The sequence below is a fragment of the Prionailurus bengalensis genome, chromosome A2, assembly GCF_016509475.1.
Source record: "Prionailurus bengalensis isolate Pbe53 chromosome A2, Fcat_Pben_1.1_paternal_pri, whole genome shotgun sequence".
Lineage (NCBI taxonomy): Eukaryota > Metazoa > Chordata > Mammalia > Carnivora > Felidae > Prionailurus > Prionailurus bengalensis.
The window spans coordinates 80196987-80212339 of NC_057348.1; the positions used below are offsets into that span (position 1 = coordinate 80196987).

General features: G+C 38.8%; 1 protein-coding gene across 3 annotated transcripts in view; it reads left to right on the forward strand.

Annotated features, from left to right (window-relative positions):
- The window catches only part of RELN (reelin), a 533601-nt gene that overhangs the window by 287748 nt on the left and 230500 nt on the right, over positions 1-15353 (forward strand). For all 3 annotated transcript variants that reach the window (XM_043588658.1, XM_043588659.1, XM_043588660.1), the window contains exons 9-10: positions 11567-11663; positions 14819-15059. In XM_043588658.1, coding sequence (XP_043444593.1) covers positions 11567-11663; positions 14819-15059 — 338 coding nt within the window. The remainder of the gene's footprint in view (positions 1-11566; positions 11664-14818; positions 15060-15353) is intronic.

Genomic DNA, 15353 nt, shown 5'->3' on the forward strand with positions numbered 1-15353 from the left:
AAAAAATTTTTTTTTTAAATAAAATAAAATAAATAAATAAATAAATAAAACATTTTAAAAAAGATAAGAAAGAGGAGGAGGAGGAGAATGGTATCGTATTTCCAAAAGACTCTCTTCCTGGAATTTAACAGATTCTTTCCTAGATTTATTTCAACCATGTTTTTCAACAACTGTTCACTGAGCTCCTCTTCCCTGTGAAGCAGCTCTCAAGGCACTGGAGAGACAGGATTTACAAGACAAAATATTTGCCCTGGTGGAGGTGGCATTCTGATGGGGGTGCTGACAAATGAATGTGTCAGCGAGTAATAAATGTGATGAAAAAATAAGTCAGGGGTCAGCAAGTGAGGGGTAGCATTTTCTTGGAGGTGGCTAGGAGAAGGCCTCTGAGCTGTAACCCTTGGACAGAGGCCTGAACTGTGCAAGAGGGTCAGCTTGGCAGAAGGAACAGCCAACACAAGAGCCATGCAGACTGCTATTGTGTCACCACAAGAGCCTTGAATAAATGTACTAAATGATATTCTTAAGTGGGAAAGGTGGTTCAAAGAGTATGCATTTCCTACTGTTACCTAAATGACAGCCAAAGTCAACAGAAACAGGACTTTGTCACAAGAATGTTAACTGGGTTTTTGAGTTTGCATGTATCTCTGACATAAGAAATACTTTCGATAATTGGTTGACTCATCAATTAATTGGTGGATTGCTAGATGAATCATCTTAGCCTGGCTTCCTGTAACAGAAGTGGAAAGTTAGTTGTCTATTTTTTTCTAAATTATACTAGGGATAGAGCTATTTAAATATAACCAGGGGTAGAAGTTGATACCAATTTCAGTTGTAATTTTATTTTATTTTTGTATTTTAAGTTTATTTATGTTGAGAGAGAAAGTGCGAGTGGGGAAGGGGCAGAGAAAGAGGAGAGAGCGAAAATCCCAAGCAGTCTCTGCACCGGTAGCAGGGAGCCCCATGCAGGGCTTAAACTCGTGAACTGTGAGATCACGACCTGAGCTGAAGTTGGACACTTAACCAGTGGAGCCACCCAGGTGCCCCTAGGTTGTAATTTTAAATTGAGGAGAATGATTCATAGATCAGACTAAGATTACAATAAAATATTTTTTAGAATTACAGTGATGAGGCTCTAACAGTAAAAGGAAGCAGCCATAGAGAAATAAGCCTTGCCATTCTTTTTATTCTTTCACTATTAAATAACAAGTACTAGGTACTGTTTGACACTTGTAAATATTAATGGTTTCTCTATGGCAATGATTATTTCAGAAACAGATTTACAAGTTATTACAGAATTTGTTACTTAGAATACAGATGTGGATTACCTGGCATCTTAAATTTAATCCTGGTTGCCGTATTATATCAGGTTCATGCTTTTCACATAATTAAAATTGTCTAAATTGGGAAATGTGAGGATATTGCTTTTTTTGGAATGCAGTTTTTTTTAAATCTCTTTAAAATGCCTTCGTATAGATTTTAAAGCAAACGACAAAGAAACTCTTTGGGAGAAGGTTAATCTTTGTGTTTGTTCTGAAAACCCAGTTAGGAGTTTATCACATTGATCTTGGGGGTGAGAGGTGATCTAAGGAGGCTGTGATGAAGGTAAAGGAAACGTATAGATTTAATAAATATGTAGGAAGAGGGTCCAGAGGCTTGGGTGGCTGGCCGCAGGGCAGGGAAAGGAGGAATGTTTAGGGAACCTGCAGAGAAATGACACCCAAGTAAACATGTTTCTTCTAGATGCAGTGTCACTCAGCTCCTACCATAAAACCTGAGAGCTGAGTTGGTGACTGGAGGGATATTTAGGCTAGAGGTGGCTCTGTCCTTCAGGCTTTTCTCTCTACACCAAAAACCAGCCATTATGGTTTCAAGTCATAAGCCTGAGTAGAAGTAGCAGTACAGAAGCCCATCCCAACCTGTTGTGACCAGGTGAAAATGTAGCACTGTTTTTTGTTTGTTTGTTTTTAAGTGTGTTTTTGTTCACCAAACGCAGTACAGTGAAGTGGTCAAAAGTGTGCGTTCTGGTCTATCTAATTCTGAATTTCATTTACCACCACCCCCCCCCCAGTACACTTCTCAACTTCTCTTTGCCTCAGTTTCCTCATTTGCAAAGTAGGCATGCACATAGTGGTACCTACCTGTTCATAGCAACCGTTATTGTTCTCTTGAGTTATTAGAATGTATTTTCTTGATGAGTGCTACTAAAACTCTACCTGATCAGAGTTTCTGTTTTGTTTGGATGCTAGGAACTGTAAAACCAAGTTTTCAACTCTACTCCAGCAATTCTGTGGCCCTTAGGAAATGTATCTGCTTATACTGCTTTGTCTTGCTATCCTTCTCCCAGAGCACCTTCATTTCTTATCAGGTAGACTCTTCTCTTCCCCACTCATGCATTTACCAGTGATGCTAACAAACAAGTAGTTTATTCATTTTGGTCTCAGTTTTTATTTCCATGTTGAATGCATAGGATTTCCACTGAAGAGCCTGGAAATAGCACAAAATAAAAGAAGCCATAGGAAAAATGCACTGTAAGTTCTTTGATAAGGAGCAATTCAATGTAATATTTAGCCCGTGAACAAATATGGTCAGAAATGTGCTCCTTTTTCTAGGATAAATGAATTTGTGAAGTGAAACAAAAAAAAATTGAATCATAACTGAAATCTTTTAAACAGTATGAGCCAAGAACTGCTTTATAGGCCCTGTTCATGTGTTAACTCCTTACTGTTCACAACAGTACTATGAAGAGATTGCTATTATTATTTATGTTTTACGAATGTGGAAACTGGGCACAGAAAAGCTAAGAGATTTGCCTAAGGTCACACAGCTAAGAAGGGTCCAAGCCCAGATTGCAGCCTAGGCAGCTTGCCTCCCCCATCCTCTCCTATCTGCTGTGCATGCTTTCCTCTCTGAAAGATAGCTTGTATCAGAGGAAATTTCACTCTAAAAAAATTATATAGAACTATCAGTAATGCTAACATTGAATTTATTATCATGTGGACTTCCCTCATGTGAGACAAATTAAATAAGATATGTTTAAACCTATATGACACGTTAACCTGCACCTACCATCAAAGATTTTCTCAATCCATAACATTACAATTAAGAGTAACATTTTTCGGGGTGCCTGGGTGGCTCAGTCAGTTAAATAACATTACAATTAAGAGTAACATTTTTCAGGGTGCCTGGGTGGCTCAGTCGGTTAAGTGTCAGACTTCAGCTCAGGTCATGATCTCACAGTTCATGGGTTCAAGCCCCACATCAGGCTCTATGCTGACAGCATGGATCCTGGGGCCTGCTTTGGATTCTGTGTCTCCTTCTCTCTCTGCCCTTACCCCAGTCATGGTCTCTCTCTCTCTCTCTCTCTGTCTCTCTCTGTCTCTCTCTCTCTCTCTCTCTCTCTCTCTCAAAAATAAATAAACATTTAAGAATTTTTGAAAAAAAGAGTAACATTTTTCAGGGTGCCTGGCTGGTTAAGTCAGAAGGACATGTGACTCCTTTTTAAAAAAAAATTTTTTTTAATGTTTATTTTTGAGAGAGAGACAGACAGAGAGAGAGAGAGGGATACAGACTCAGAGGCAGGCTTCAGGCTCTGAGCTATCAGCACAGAGCCCGACACAGGGCTCGAACCCACAGACCGCAAAATCATGACCTGAGCCAAAGTCAGACGCTTAATGAACTGAGCCACTCAGGCGCCCCGAGAACATGTGACTCTTGATCTTGGGGTCATGAGTTCAAGCCCCATATTGGGTGTAGAGATTACTTAAATAAACAAATAAACTTTAAAGAAAAGTAACATTTTTCTATAAGGTTACAATTGTCTTAAGTTTCTTCCTAAATGTAAAAGTGTTTTTTTCCCCTTAGACCAGTGTGTTAATCTATTCAAATATTCAACAGAATTTGTTTCAACAGAAACAAAACAAATCAACTTAAAGAGACAAGATAATGCCACAATCAAGAAGATATTGCATTTGAGAAACTTTTTAATACAATAGAAAATGATTCCTGATGGGGAGATCAGAACTCGTGCCTTGGGGGTGATATTCTGTGTGGCTTATGACTACCTTGTATGACTTTGCAAATTGCTCGTTTTCAATTTTGCTGGGCCATTATAATAAGACTTTACTAATAAGCAAAATCATTCATCTGGCTGTCATTGTTCTTCACATTACTTTATCTGGCTGATAAAAATGTGCCATAATTACTGGTGTAATTTGTCTCTGATATTTTTATTCTGAAAGCAGACTGGATTATGGAACCATTTAAGTCATCTTAGGGCATTTTCTAATTAATTTGTGGGAATTATTACCCTGTTGACTATACAGCACTACCAGTTAATCTGTGGTGAGGAAGTATGCAATATAGATATTCTAAAGTATGCTGTCGAGTCTCTTTATACTTTGACTCTTTCAGGCAAGTCAAAAGTCCTTAAATCTCATCTACTGTTACAGTACCCTTTTTCACTAGAAACTCCACTCAGTAAAAAGGAAGAAATGGAGAATTTGAAGTAAAAACATTACGCCAAACTTCTTTGTGATCCAGCCAGAATTTATAGAGCTCCTACTGTGTACCAAGCGCTGTTGCGGGTACTAGGGACATAAGTAATGGGCACACATAGTTCCTACTCTGGAACTTGCATCCTAACAGGATATGGACGATGAGCCAGTAAATAATTAAATAAACAATAAATGTAAATACTGGTGGTACTATGAATAATACAAAACTGAGTGATAAAATGGAGGTTGGCGATTGGGATAGACCTCTTCAGATTGAGTGCTCAGGGAAGGCTTCTTTGAGGAGGTGATATTTGCACAGATACCTGAGGGAGAGGAGGGAGCCAGTCGGGAAAGATATGAATGGAACGAGGAGACAGTAGGGTGTGAGGAAATTGACAAAGTGAAGGAGCACAGAAGCCCTGGGATGGAGTGTTCAGGGAAGAGAAAGAAAGTCCAGGGCACTTTATGGCTTGAATGTAGTAAATGAGAGGCAGTATGGTACGAGGGCTGATCTAAGATGTACAAGACTGCAGATCACCAAGGATTTTTGTGTATCATGGTGAGGAGCTCATCCTTTCGTTCCTAGTGTGCTGAGAAGCCTTGAGAGGATTTGAAGCAGGGTTTAGGATGTCAAAAAATTTTAAAAGACTCCTCTGTTTTTGTTTTGTTTGAGAGAGAGAGAGAGGGAGAGAGAGAGAGAGAGAGGTAGAGAGAGAGAGAGAGAGAGAGAGAGAGAGAGGTAGAGATTGCCCACGTGAGCAGGGGAGGGGCATAGAGGGAAAATCCTTAACAGGCTCCACACCCAGCATGGAGCTGGAAATGGGGCTGGATCTCATGACTGTGAAATCATGACTTGAGCTGAAATCAAGAGTTGGACTCAGGGCACCTGGGTGGCTCAATTAAGCGTCAACTTTGGCTCAGGTCATAATCTCACAGTTCCTAAGTTGGAACCCCGTGTCGGGCTCTGTGCTGACAGCTCAGAGCCTGGAGTCTGCTTCAGATTCTGTGTCTCCCTCTATCTGCCTCCCTTTCTCTCTCTCTCTCTCTCTCTCTCTCTCTCTCTCTCTGTCTCTCTCTCAAAAATAAATAAATGTTTAAAAAAATTAAGAAACAAAAAGAGTTGGACGCTTAACTGACTGACCCACCCAGGTGCCCCAAAAGACTACTCTGTACCCCCTAACTGCTGTGTGGATGATGGATCACAGGAGGATAAAAGGGGAGCAAGAAAACCATCAAGACATGTTTATGACTTGATAGAGGTGTTAGCAATAGAGAGGGACATAAGCTGAACAGTATTTTGGAGGCAGAACTCCCAGCACAGTCAGATGGGCTGAAATGGGAAGTGAGGCAAAAGGAGGAATCAAAGATGACTCCTAGGGGTTTTTTTTGTTGTTGTTCATTTGTTTGTTTGAGCATCTGGTGTGGTATCATTTGAGATGGAAAGACTAGTGGCTATTCAGGAGGTGGAACACCAGTACTTCCGGTTTTGACTTAATGAGTTTGAGATATTCATTAGGAATGATAAATGGCAGTTTGGATTTGCAAGCATGAGTCTCATGGGAGATACAATCCTAGGTATTATCTGTTGTAGATGTTATTTAAAGCTCTGAAAGCGGGAAAGACCATCAAAGGAGGTGGTGTAGGTAAGAGAAGAGAAAAGCACTAAAATAGTTTGAGGTCAGGAAGGAGATGGGAAATGAAGGAGACTGAGAAGCAGCAGCCAGTGATGCAGCAGAAAAATTGAGAAGGTGGTGGAACCCAAGGGAAGAAAGTATCCAAGAAAAAGGGAGAGATCGACTGTGACAAATCCTCCTGAGAAGTAAAGTAACTTGAAATTGGGATCTGTTAATTTGGCAACATCCATCCGCCAGTACCTAACCAAGAGTAGTTTCAGTAGAAACCTGTCTGGGTGGCAAAAGAGAATAGGATGTGAAGATTTATTGACCATCACTGGATAACCCCTTTGAGTTTTGCTGTTCAGGGAACAAAAATAGAATGGGAAGGAGCAGAAGGAGGGGTGACATCAAGAAAGTGTTTTTTTTAAGTATTTATTTATTAAAAAATTTTTTTAACGTTTATTTATTTTTGAGACAGAGAGAGACAGAGCATGAATGGGGGAGGGTCAGAGAGAGGGAGACACAGAACCTGTAACAGGCTCCAGGCTCTGAGCTGTCAGCACAGAGCCCAGTGCAGGGCTCGAACTCACAGACCACGAGATCACAACCTGAGCCGAAGTTGGACGCTTAACTGACTGAGCCACCCAGGCGCCCCAAGTGTTTATTCATTTTTGAAGTGGGGGCAAAAAGAGAGGGAAACAGAGAATCCCAAGCAGGCTCCGCGCTGTCAGCATAGAGCCCAATGTGGGGCTCAAACTCATGAAGCATGAAATCATGACCTGAACCAAGATCAAGAGTCAGATGCTTAACAGACTGAGCCACCCAGGCACCCAAGAAAGTCTTTTTTTTTTTAAAGATGGGAGGTGCTTTGTATGTTTCGATGATATTTATCTGACAATAGAAATGACCCAGGAAACTCAGGGGGAGAGATGAATGATGCAGGAAAAAGAAAGGGGAAATTTCAAGGAGCAAGAGGAGATGGGATCTAGGCCATATGAGGAAGATCACATTGGTTAGAATAGAAACACTTCCTCCACCAGAACAGGAGGAAAGCAGAAAACACTGGTATGATGGGTAGAGAATATGATACATACACATTTGTGGGCAAAAAGATGAGGGCATTACTGTCTGTGTTTCTGGTTTTCTTCACTACATGTATTGCACTATTAACCTAATAAGAATGAGCTCAGACTTAAGATTTTATGTTAAAATTCTGAAAAATTAAAAAAAATTACCCAGTATTTTTATATTAACTTGATAATACAAAGCAAGTTATTAAAAAAGCACAAAGGCCTGGGCACGAAGTCAATAGCACAAATCCAGGACATCATTAGTGAAGTGTTTTATTGCAAGGCAGTTGCAGGGCATAATGTAGCTATCTGCTTTAGCAAAGCAGGGAAGATGGCTTCTATTTATATTTCAGTGCATATATTTCTTAAGCCATAGGACAAAATTTAAGACAATACTAGACTAGAAACGTTTTTGGTGAAAAATATCCATCACTGTCTGCTGTGGGGTTGACTAAATAACCAATAACGATGTAAATGAAAGCTACCATAAATAACTGTAGGTTTATATTTATCCTTTATCAATTTATTTGTCAATTTAAAATCAAGACTTGACAACCAAGGCCAACTGGAAACAACATTGATGGAAGTGCCTTTAACACAAAATATCCTGTCCTCCCCGAAACTGTGGGTATTTCAGTAATTTTTGTATGTGTAGCTCTACATGAGAGCCAGATTTCTTAGACTGTTGAATTGGGATCCTCCATAATTCCTAAAATTTCACTAATTTTATTTTTGAACACAAAACTAAAGGAACGCTTAATCATTCTGTAGGTTACTTGTACCCTTGCTGTGGACAGAAATGAAAATATATGGACTGTCCTCATTTGCCTGTCAAGAACCAAATAAAGTATTTGGGTTTTTTTTTTTTATGGGAGAGAGAGAGATTGAGAGAGCACATGCATGCATGCACATTAGCTGGGGGGAGGGGCAGAGAGAGAGAATCCAAAGTAGGCTCCATGCTGTCAGCACAGAGTCCAACATGGTCTCCATCTCATCGTGAGATTTTTTTTTTCTTTAATTTTTTTAATGTTTACTTATTTTTGAGAGAGCTAGAGATAGAGTGTGAGCAGGAGAGGGGCAGAGAGAGAGGGAGACACAAATTCTGAAGCAGGCTCCAGGCTCTGAGTTGTCAGCACAGAGCCCAATGCAGGGCTCGAACCCATGAACCGTGAGATTGTGATGTGAGCCAAAGTCAGACGCTTAACTGACTGAGCCACCCAGGCGCCCTTCATCATGAGATCTTGACCTGAGCTGATATCAAGAGTTGGATGCTCAACCAACTGAGCCACTCAGGCACCCCAAAAATGTTTGGGTTTTTAGACCAGCTAAAGTCCATCAGTGGCTCTCAGACCATACTTGTACAACCATGATCCTGAATTATCTTCCCTCTTTCCGCTGTTCTTTAAATCCTTGCAGATTTGCTACATTAGAGTGAAGGATTACATTGGAAGGGATCTGAAGGGGAGAAAATAGATCTGTAAGAAGAAGTTATTTTGCATTTGACATTTGAGTTTGTCTTTCCTTTCCGATTTTAAATTTCAGTGTTGGCAATTAAAGATCTTTGATTTAAGACGGGAAAGAAAGAGGTACCTGCTGCAGGTGGCGCCTGGTTATTACTGTCTCTTCACTGTGTAAAAGGTGCTTTGAGGTATGATAGCTCGGCACCACAGCGGATGGGAGCAGGGGGTTGGGGGTGGTATTACCCACCTGTGCACATGGACACTGATGAACTCTTTCTTCCCCTCATCCCAGAGTCAAGTAACCATTGTCAGTCTGGGCAGTGAAAATCTTATTCTGCGGGCTGAAGGCTATGTGACGGTGGGGTTGTAATTCAGAAGGGTTTCTGTGAAGAAAAATTGTACCCAATATATGGTGAACAAGTACACTCAGAGTGGGAGTGGGAAATTGTTTACTCGTTGGACTGGTACCATTTAAAAATTTTTTTTTAGTGTTTGTTTATTTTAGAGAGAGAGAGAGACAGAGACAGAGACAGAGACAGAGACAGAGACAAAGCACGAGCAGTGGAGGGACAGAGAGGGAGACACAGAATCCAAAGCAGGCTCCAGGCTCCAAGCTTTCAACGCAGAGCCTGATGCGTCGCTCGAACCCACGAGATCATGACCTGAGCTGAAGTCGGACACTTAACCAACTGAGCCACCCAGGTGCCCCTAGACTGGCACCATTTGGAATGAGAGTTTGGTGGGGGTGGCCTCAGAATGAGGCAGATATCCAGAGCTGACTGGTTCTCTTGGGGATACTTCTTCCAGCTCAGGCTCTCCCTCTTCAGTTCCCTGCTCTTGGGCAGCACCTCTTCTCTGCCTGGCCCTTCATCCCCCATCCCCCATTCCCCAGTCCCAGTTTCCAGTTGTCTATCCCCATGTTGGAGTTCCTTTCCGTGTTTGACCATCTTTTCACGTGGGAACCCTTTCCAGTGACCAGGGCTAGTTCTGTTCTCCAGGGTACATGTTTGGTCTCTAGGAACTGTGCATCTTTCTCCCACCAGGGGGTGGGTTCCCTAATGAGGAACTGCTGAAGGATTATAAGCAGAGAGGTAACCGGATTCAGTTTACTTGTAGGAAGAGCACTGGCAACAATGTGGCTGGGTAAGGACACGTGAGGCTGGAGACAGGGAGGCTAACTAATCACTACTGCAGAGTCCTGGCAAGAGCTAATGAGGGTCTATTGACAACAGCAAGGAGAAGATGGATTCATAAAAGTATTGATATTTTAGATATGAAAGAATTTAATGACTAAGTGGCTGAGGAAAAGTGATTCACCTGCCAGGTGCCTTTGTGTTTTATGGGTACATCATAAACTAAATTTCGCCACATTGAGATGGTGGCGTAAGGAGATGGGGAGAGAAGACCTATTTGGACACGTTTTTATTCTGATGTTTACCAGCTTTCCTTCTCTCTTCATTTGTAAACAATTTGCAAGGAATTGCCTCCTGTAAGGCACATTTTTGGTTATCATTTGTTCTACCCGTTCCTTTTTCAGGGATGCACCTCTGACACATTTGCTCTTAAGAGCTTATGGTGTATACAACATGAAGGAGGCACATAAATACCATTTAAATTCTTTAGGCTGATTTGAACTTTGTTTTGAAATAAACAGATTTTCTGCCAGTCCCTATTCTTGTTTGTATGGAAGTTTGTCCCACATAATCCTGGCCGCTTCCAATTCCAGCCTCACAGCTTGATATTTACTTTAAGCAGCTGCTTATGAAAGGTAAGATTTAGGAGTGATGAGAAGCGCATAAGGTGGGCTTCTGTTTGAGCTTAGGGTTGCCGGGTAGCTGTCCTCTGAATACCCTTTCTTGCACCCACATTTTGGCCGTGAGAACAAATCTGGGAAAACTGCCGTTTGGCCTTTTAGCACATTGCCAGCTTTGGCGATTGCAGACTAACTGATGTTGTACTAAACACCACTGAAATAAAATAAATGAGTCTATTAAAGCTTGGAACTCCTGAGAACTACACATGTAAAAACCGTCCACAGATGCCATTTGCTGAAACTGAGGCTCCTCTAGCAGATGGGTAAAACTGAAACATAAATTGAACTATTTATTTTTCTGTTGGTTCATTTGTTTTTAATATGGTATGAAAAAAATCCTGCGATTTGGTTACAAGAAACTTCTGGCATATGTTTTCATGGCTGTTTCGGGTATTCTGAGAAGATCTTTGAAATTCTAACTTATGCTATGTGTTATTATATGAATTCATTGAATGTGTAGAAACAAACCCTTGTCAGAGTTTTAAAAACTTTCTTTGGTCACATTTCCAATATGGAAAATCATAGTGACAAATAAGTGTTCACTATGGGACATAACATCTCTCTTTTAAAATCTTTAATGTTGGGCTATAGTAGAATAGTATCAGTCATATCTAACAGTTCTCATCCATTTAGTACTTGAATTTTTACAGGATTTTAGTTTCTTATATGCTGTCTAATCATTTAAATAAGACCCACACTGAAGAAGAATGGTGTTTAGTCCTCGTGCAGTTTAATGACTTATATACTATTTAATGCAATCACTATTAATTGATATTAACTTGCAAGAACCACGATGGCATTATTAATCATTCTGTAACATTTAGATATTTTCGGCATAGAGCTAAGTATTTATTTTGTAACTTAGTTTAGAATTTTGTGTATCTGTAAAGAAATCTGAAAAATTTGTTTGCCTTTTTCCTGATTCCTAAAGTTATTTATCAAATAGTATTTATCAGAACCGATCACAAGAAATTTCAGCATAATTGGAAGAATGGGGAAGCAATTAAATAAATATTTAAATGGTTACAAAGTTATCTCACATTTATCAGGAAGGATGGTATGCAATTACACTGTTTTTTTTAACTTTGAAACTTACTGTTATTGCTCTTTACAGGTTCAGGTTCATGTCGCTTCAGTTACTCAGACCCCAGCATCATCGTGTCATATGCCAAGAATAATACCGCAGACTGGATTCAGCTTGAGAAAATTAGGTTTGTTATCATTTAAAGTAGTTTCATAAATTCTGATGTAGGTGGATTTCTACTTCCCTGTTTGCCTTCATTCTACCATCGAATTTATGCTTCATGGTTAAAAGTAGTCTGGTTGTTAATTATGTTGAATTACATGCCTGCACATATTATTATCTGCCCTATTTGAAGAAGTATTGGTAAAAGTGTCATTTTCCATTCAGAATCTCCCACGGTTAGTAGAAGCTATAACAAACTATTTTTGGTTAAAGCACATTTGGGAGAATAACATTTATGATGGAACCCTCCACAAAGTAACATTACCCAGCTCTCTAGGTGGCTTGGCTAGTTGCTGGTTTGGAGACCTAGGACCATATGAGATTACCACCTAAATTTCTCCCAGTCTGTGATGGTAATGAGTTAATAGCCACTGGGGCTTTTGCGTTGAATGTTTAGTTCTGTCGTTTCCCTTCCAGCTTCCCAAAGGCCAGTTCTAAAATTCTATTAACATAATTGTGATGTAACTGGTGGTCATTTTATTACATTTTTTTCATTAAAAAAAAATCCCTCGATAAGAAAATGAGGTAGGATGCTTAAGAAGCAGCTCGCTCGAGTTGAAAAAATGTTAAGTTAGCAAAACTCAAATGATACTTACAACTTCTGCAGAGCTTGAATCATAAAACAGCATTCAAAATGGATGCTTAATTTTAGGTCTAGTAAGATATTTAAAGGAAAAAACTACCTTGAACTTTTATAAAGTAGTTATCCTGATTGATTTAGTTCTTAACTTAGTACCACTGAAGTAGAACATTTTCCATCAGTCTTGTACAGGTTTTTTTACATGCTAGTTTCCTTACCATATTTCTGTGTTGGAACAATTCTGATTTATTAGGGAGGAATTGTAAATATTAGGTTCTTCGTGCTTAAAACTAAACTAATCTGCCCACAGTTTCCAGTAGTATTTCAGATTTATAAATTGTCATATGTCCAAGATCTACTTCAACCAGAAACTGAGATAAGTGATTCTAACTTAGGCATTTTAAGAAACTGTCTCTCTCTGTGGCAGGATAACATATAATCTATAAGTACCTGCACAAGCCAAGCTCTGACATGCTGTGCCAATATTATAACAGCATTTTGCTATTCTTTCTAATTTCTAGTAGTTATTAAAATGAATTCATATTAAATACTTATTTATATAAATGACTTTAAGCAAGGCAGCATAAATATTGAAAATTGTCTCCATACCTCCATTTTTTATCTACCCAATAGTTATATATCATAGTTTAGGTAAATTGTCAGAGATATTTCTTTTTGGAAAAGGGCTACATATTTTTGATATGACAAATAATGAATGTACACATTTAATTACAATATATGAAGATCACATTCAGCTGTTTTTCACTAAACAAGACTTTCAATTTTAGACCATGCTGTAAGCTGTCATTCTGATTAAAGCAAATTTTCCGTACCATTTAGTGATCAGAGTAAACATGTTTTCAATCACTTCCTAGAACTAAAATATACTATTTTCATTGGTTTAAGTTCTTTCTGAAGCAAAAAACATAGTCATTATGAAATATTTTTTTAAAAAGGCAATTGGTTACCCCCAAAGGTAAGGTACACCATCTATAACCTACACTGACAATTCTTTGGATATATATGTAATTCAATGGTAAGTGAAAAATACGTCCTTTCTATAGTCCTTTCAAAACTAATTTAAAGTAAGCCCAGGGTACCACTAGTTTGCAGTTTAGTACCACTTTTAATCTTAGCTAAAAGCAATCATTTTTACTATAGCAGGTTTCTACTTTGGTAGAATAAAATGTTTAATAAAAGTACTTTTATCATATAGCAGAAGGGCCTGGATTCTAACAGATATATGGTAAAAATCATGTTAAATTATATCAAGCTTTTAAAGACTGATCTGCATGACATTGTGAAGAATTATAGAGCAATTAGTTTTCATGGAAAATCTCACATTCATATAGACAAAACAAATAAAAATGTATATGATTATTAGATATAAAATAATACCAGGCAAAGACTTATAAAACAACACACAGTGGTCTCTGATTGATAGAAAATTTCAAGGTAAGAATCAAAATTAAGAAAATACTTTTATTGTTTTTTCTCATTTTTTTAGTATCAAACAAAATAAACTGTGAGATTATTTGAATTATTGAACATTTAGTGTCTACCACATGAAAAAAACTGTGCTGGGAACACTTTTTTTTGTAGGCACCATAGAAGCGTGTGCCATTTTCTCTTCCATTATTCCTTTACTGGCTTACTTGAATGCACTCAGTGTCTGCCTTTTGTTAAAAGTAAAGCTCTCCAACATAAGGGAAGGGAAGCAAAAATAATATAAAAACAGGGAAGGGGACAAAACAGAAGAGACTCTTAAATATGGAGAACAAACAGAGGGTTACTGGAGGGGTTGTGGGAGGGGGATGGGCTAAATGGGTAGAGGACATTAGGGAATCTACTCCTGAAATCATTGTTGCACAATATGCTAACTAATTTGGATGTAAATTAAAAATAATTTTTTTTTAATTAAAGCTCTCCATAGTTTGGCTATACTAGAATGTATTATGCTAAGCAAAATAAGTCAATCAGAGAAAGACGAATACTATATGACTTCACGTGTATGTGGAATTTAAGAAACAAAACAGATGAACATATGGGAGGGAGGGGGAAAAAAGAGAAGAGAAGAGAAACAAACCACGAGAGACTCTTCATGATAGAGAACAAACTAAGGGTTGATGGAGGGCAGTGGGTGGGGGATGGGTATCAGCAGAGCACTTGTGATGAGCACTGGGTGCTGTCTGTGAGTGATGAATCTCTGAACTCTCCTGAAACCAACCTTGCACTGTATGTTAACTAACTGAAAATAAAATTTAAAGAAAGTAAAGCTCTTGAAGACATTTGATGTTAAAACTGTCATCACTTAATATGGACATCTTAATCATCAGCGTATCCCAAAAGATTTAAGGGCTGTGGGAATAATGAGTATTTAATCTGTAATATATATAATGTTGAGATAATGAAACTACAATCTTAATTTAAAAAATTGATCTATAAGAAAGAAAAAAATGGATACTGTTGAACTTGATGTTTCATTTATTATATGGCACTCTATTGTATGGCACCAATTCCCATCTCACCATCTGTTCCAGAGCCCCTTCCAACATCAGCACAATCATCCATATCCTCTACCTTCCTGAAGACGCCAAAGGGGAGAACGTCCAGTTTCAGTGGAAGCAGGAAAGTCTGCATGTAGGCGAGGTGTATGAAGCCTGCTGGGCCTTAGATAACATCCTGATCATCAACTCAGCTCACAGACAAGTCATTTTAGAAGACAGTCTTGATCCAGTAGACACCGGCAACTGGCTTTTTTTCCCAGGAGCTACAGTTAAGGTTTGAGCTCTTTTTTGTTTCTTCTCCTCCCCTCTGAGACCTAAGGCTTATTAATAAATCAAATCAAAGATAACTATTCTTACCAAATCCATTGGTAAAGGAATAGGTAATATTCTTATTTATGTTACCTTCTCTTTTAAGGATGAGGAGTCATTGGTACAAAAACATTCACTTACTCATCCATTTAATAAGTATCTTTGAGGACTCACTGTGCCATGTCCTTGGCTGAGCCTAGAGAATATAACCACAGAAAGGCAGATATGTTTCTTCCCTTCACGTGGTTGTCAACTTAGT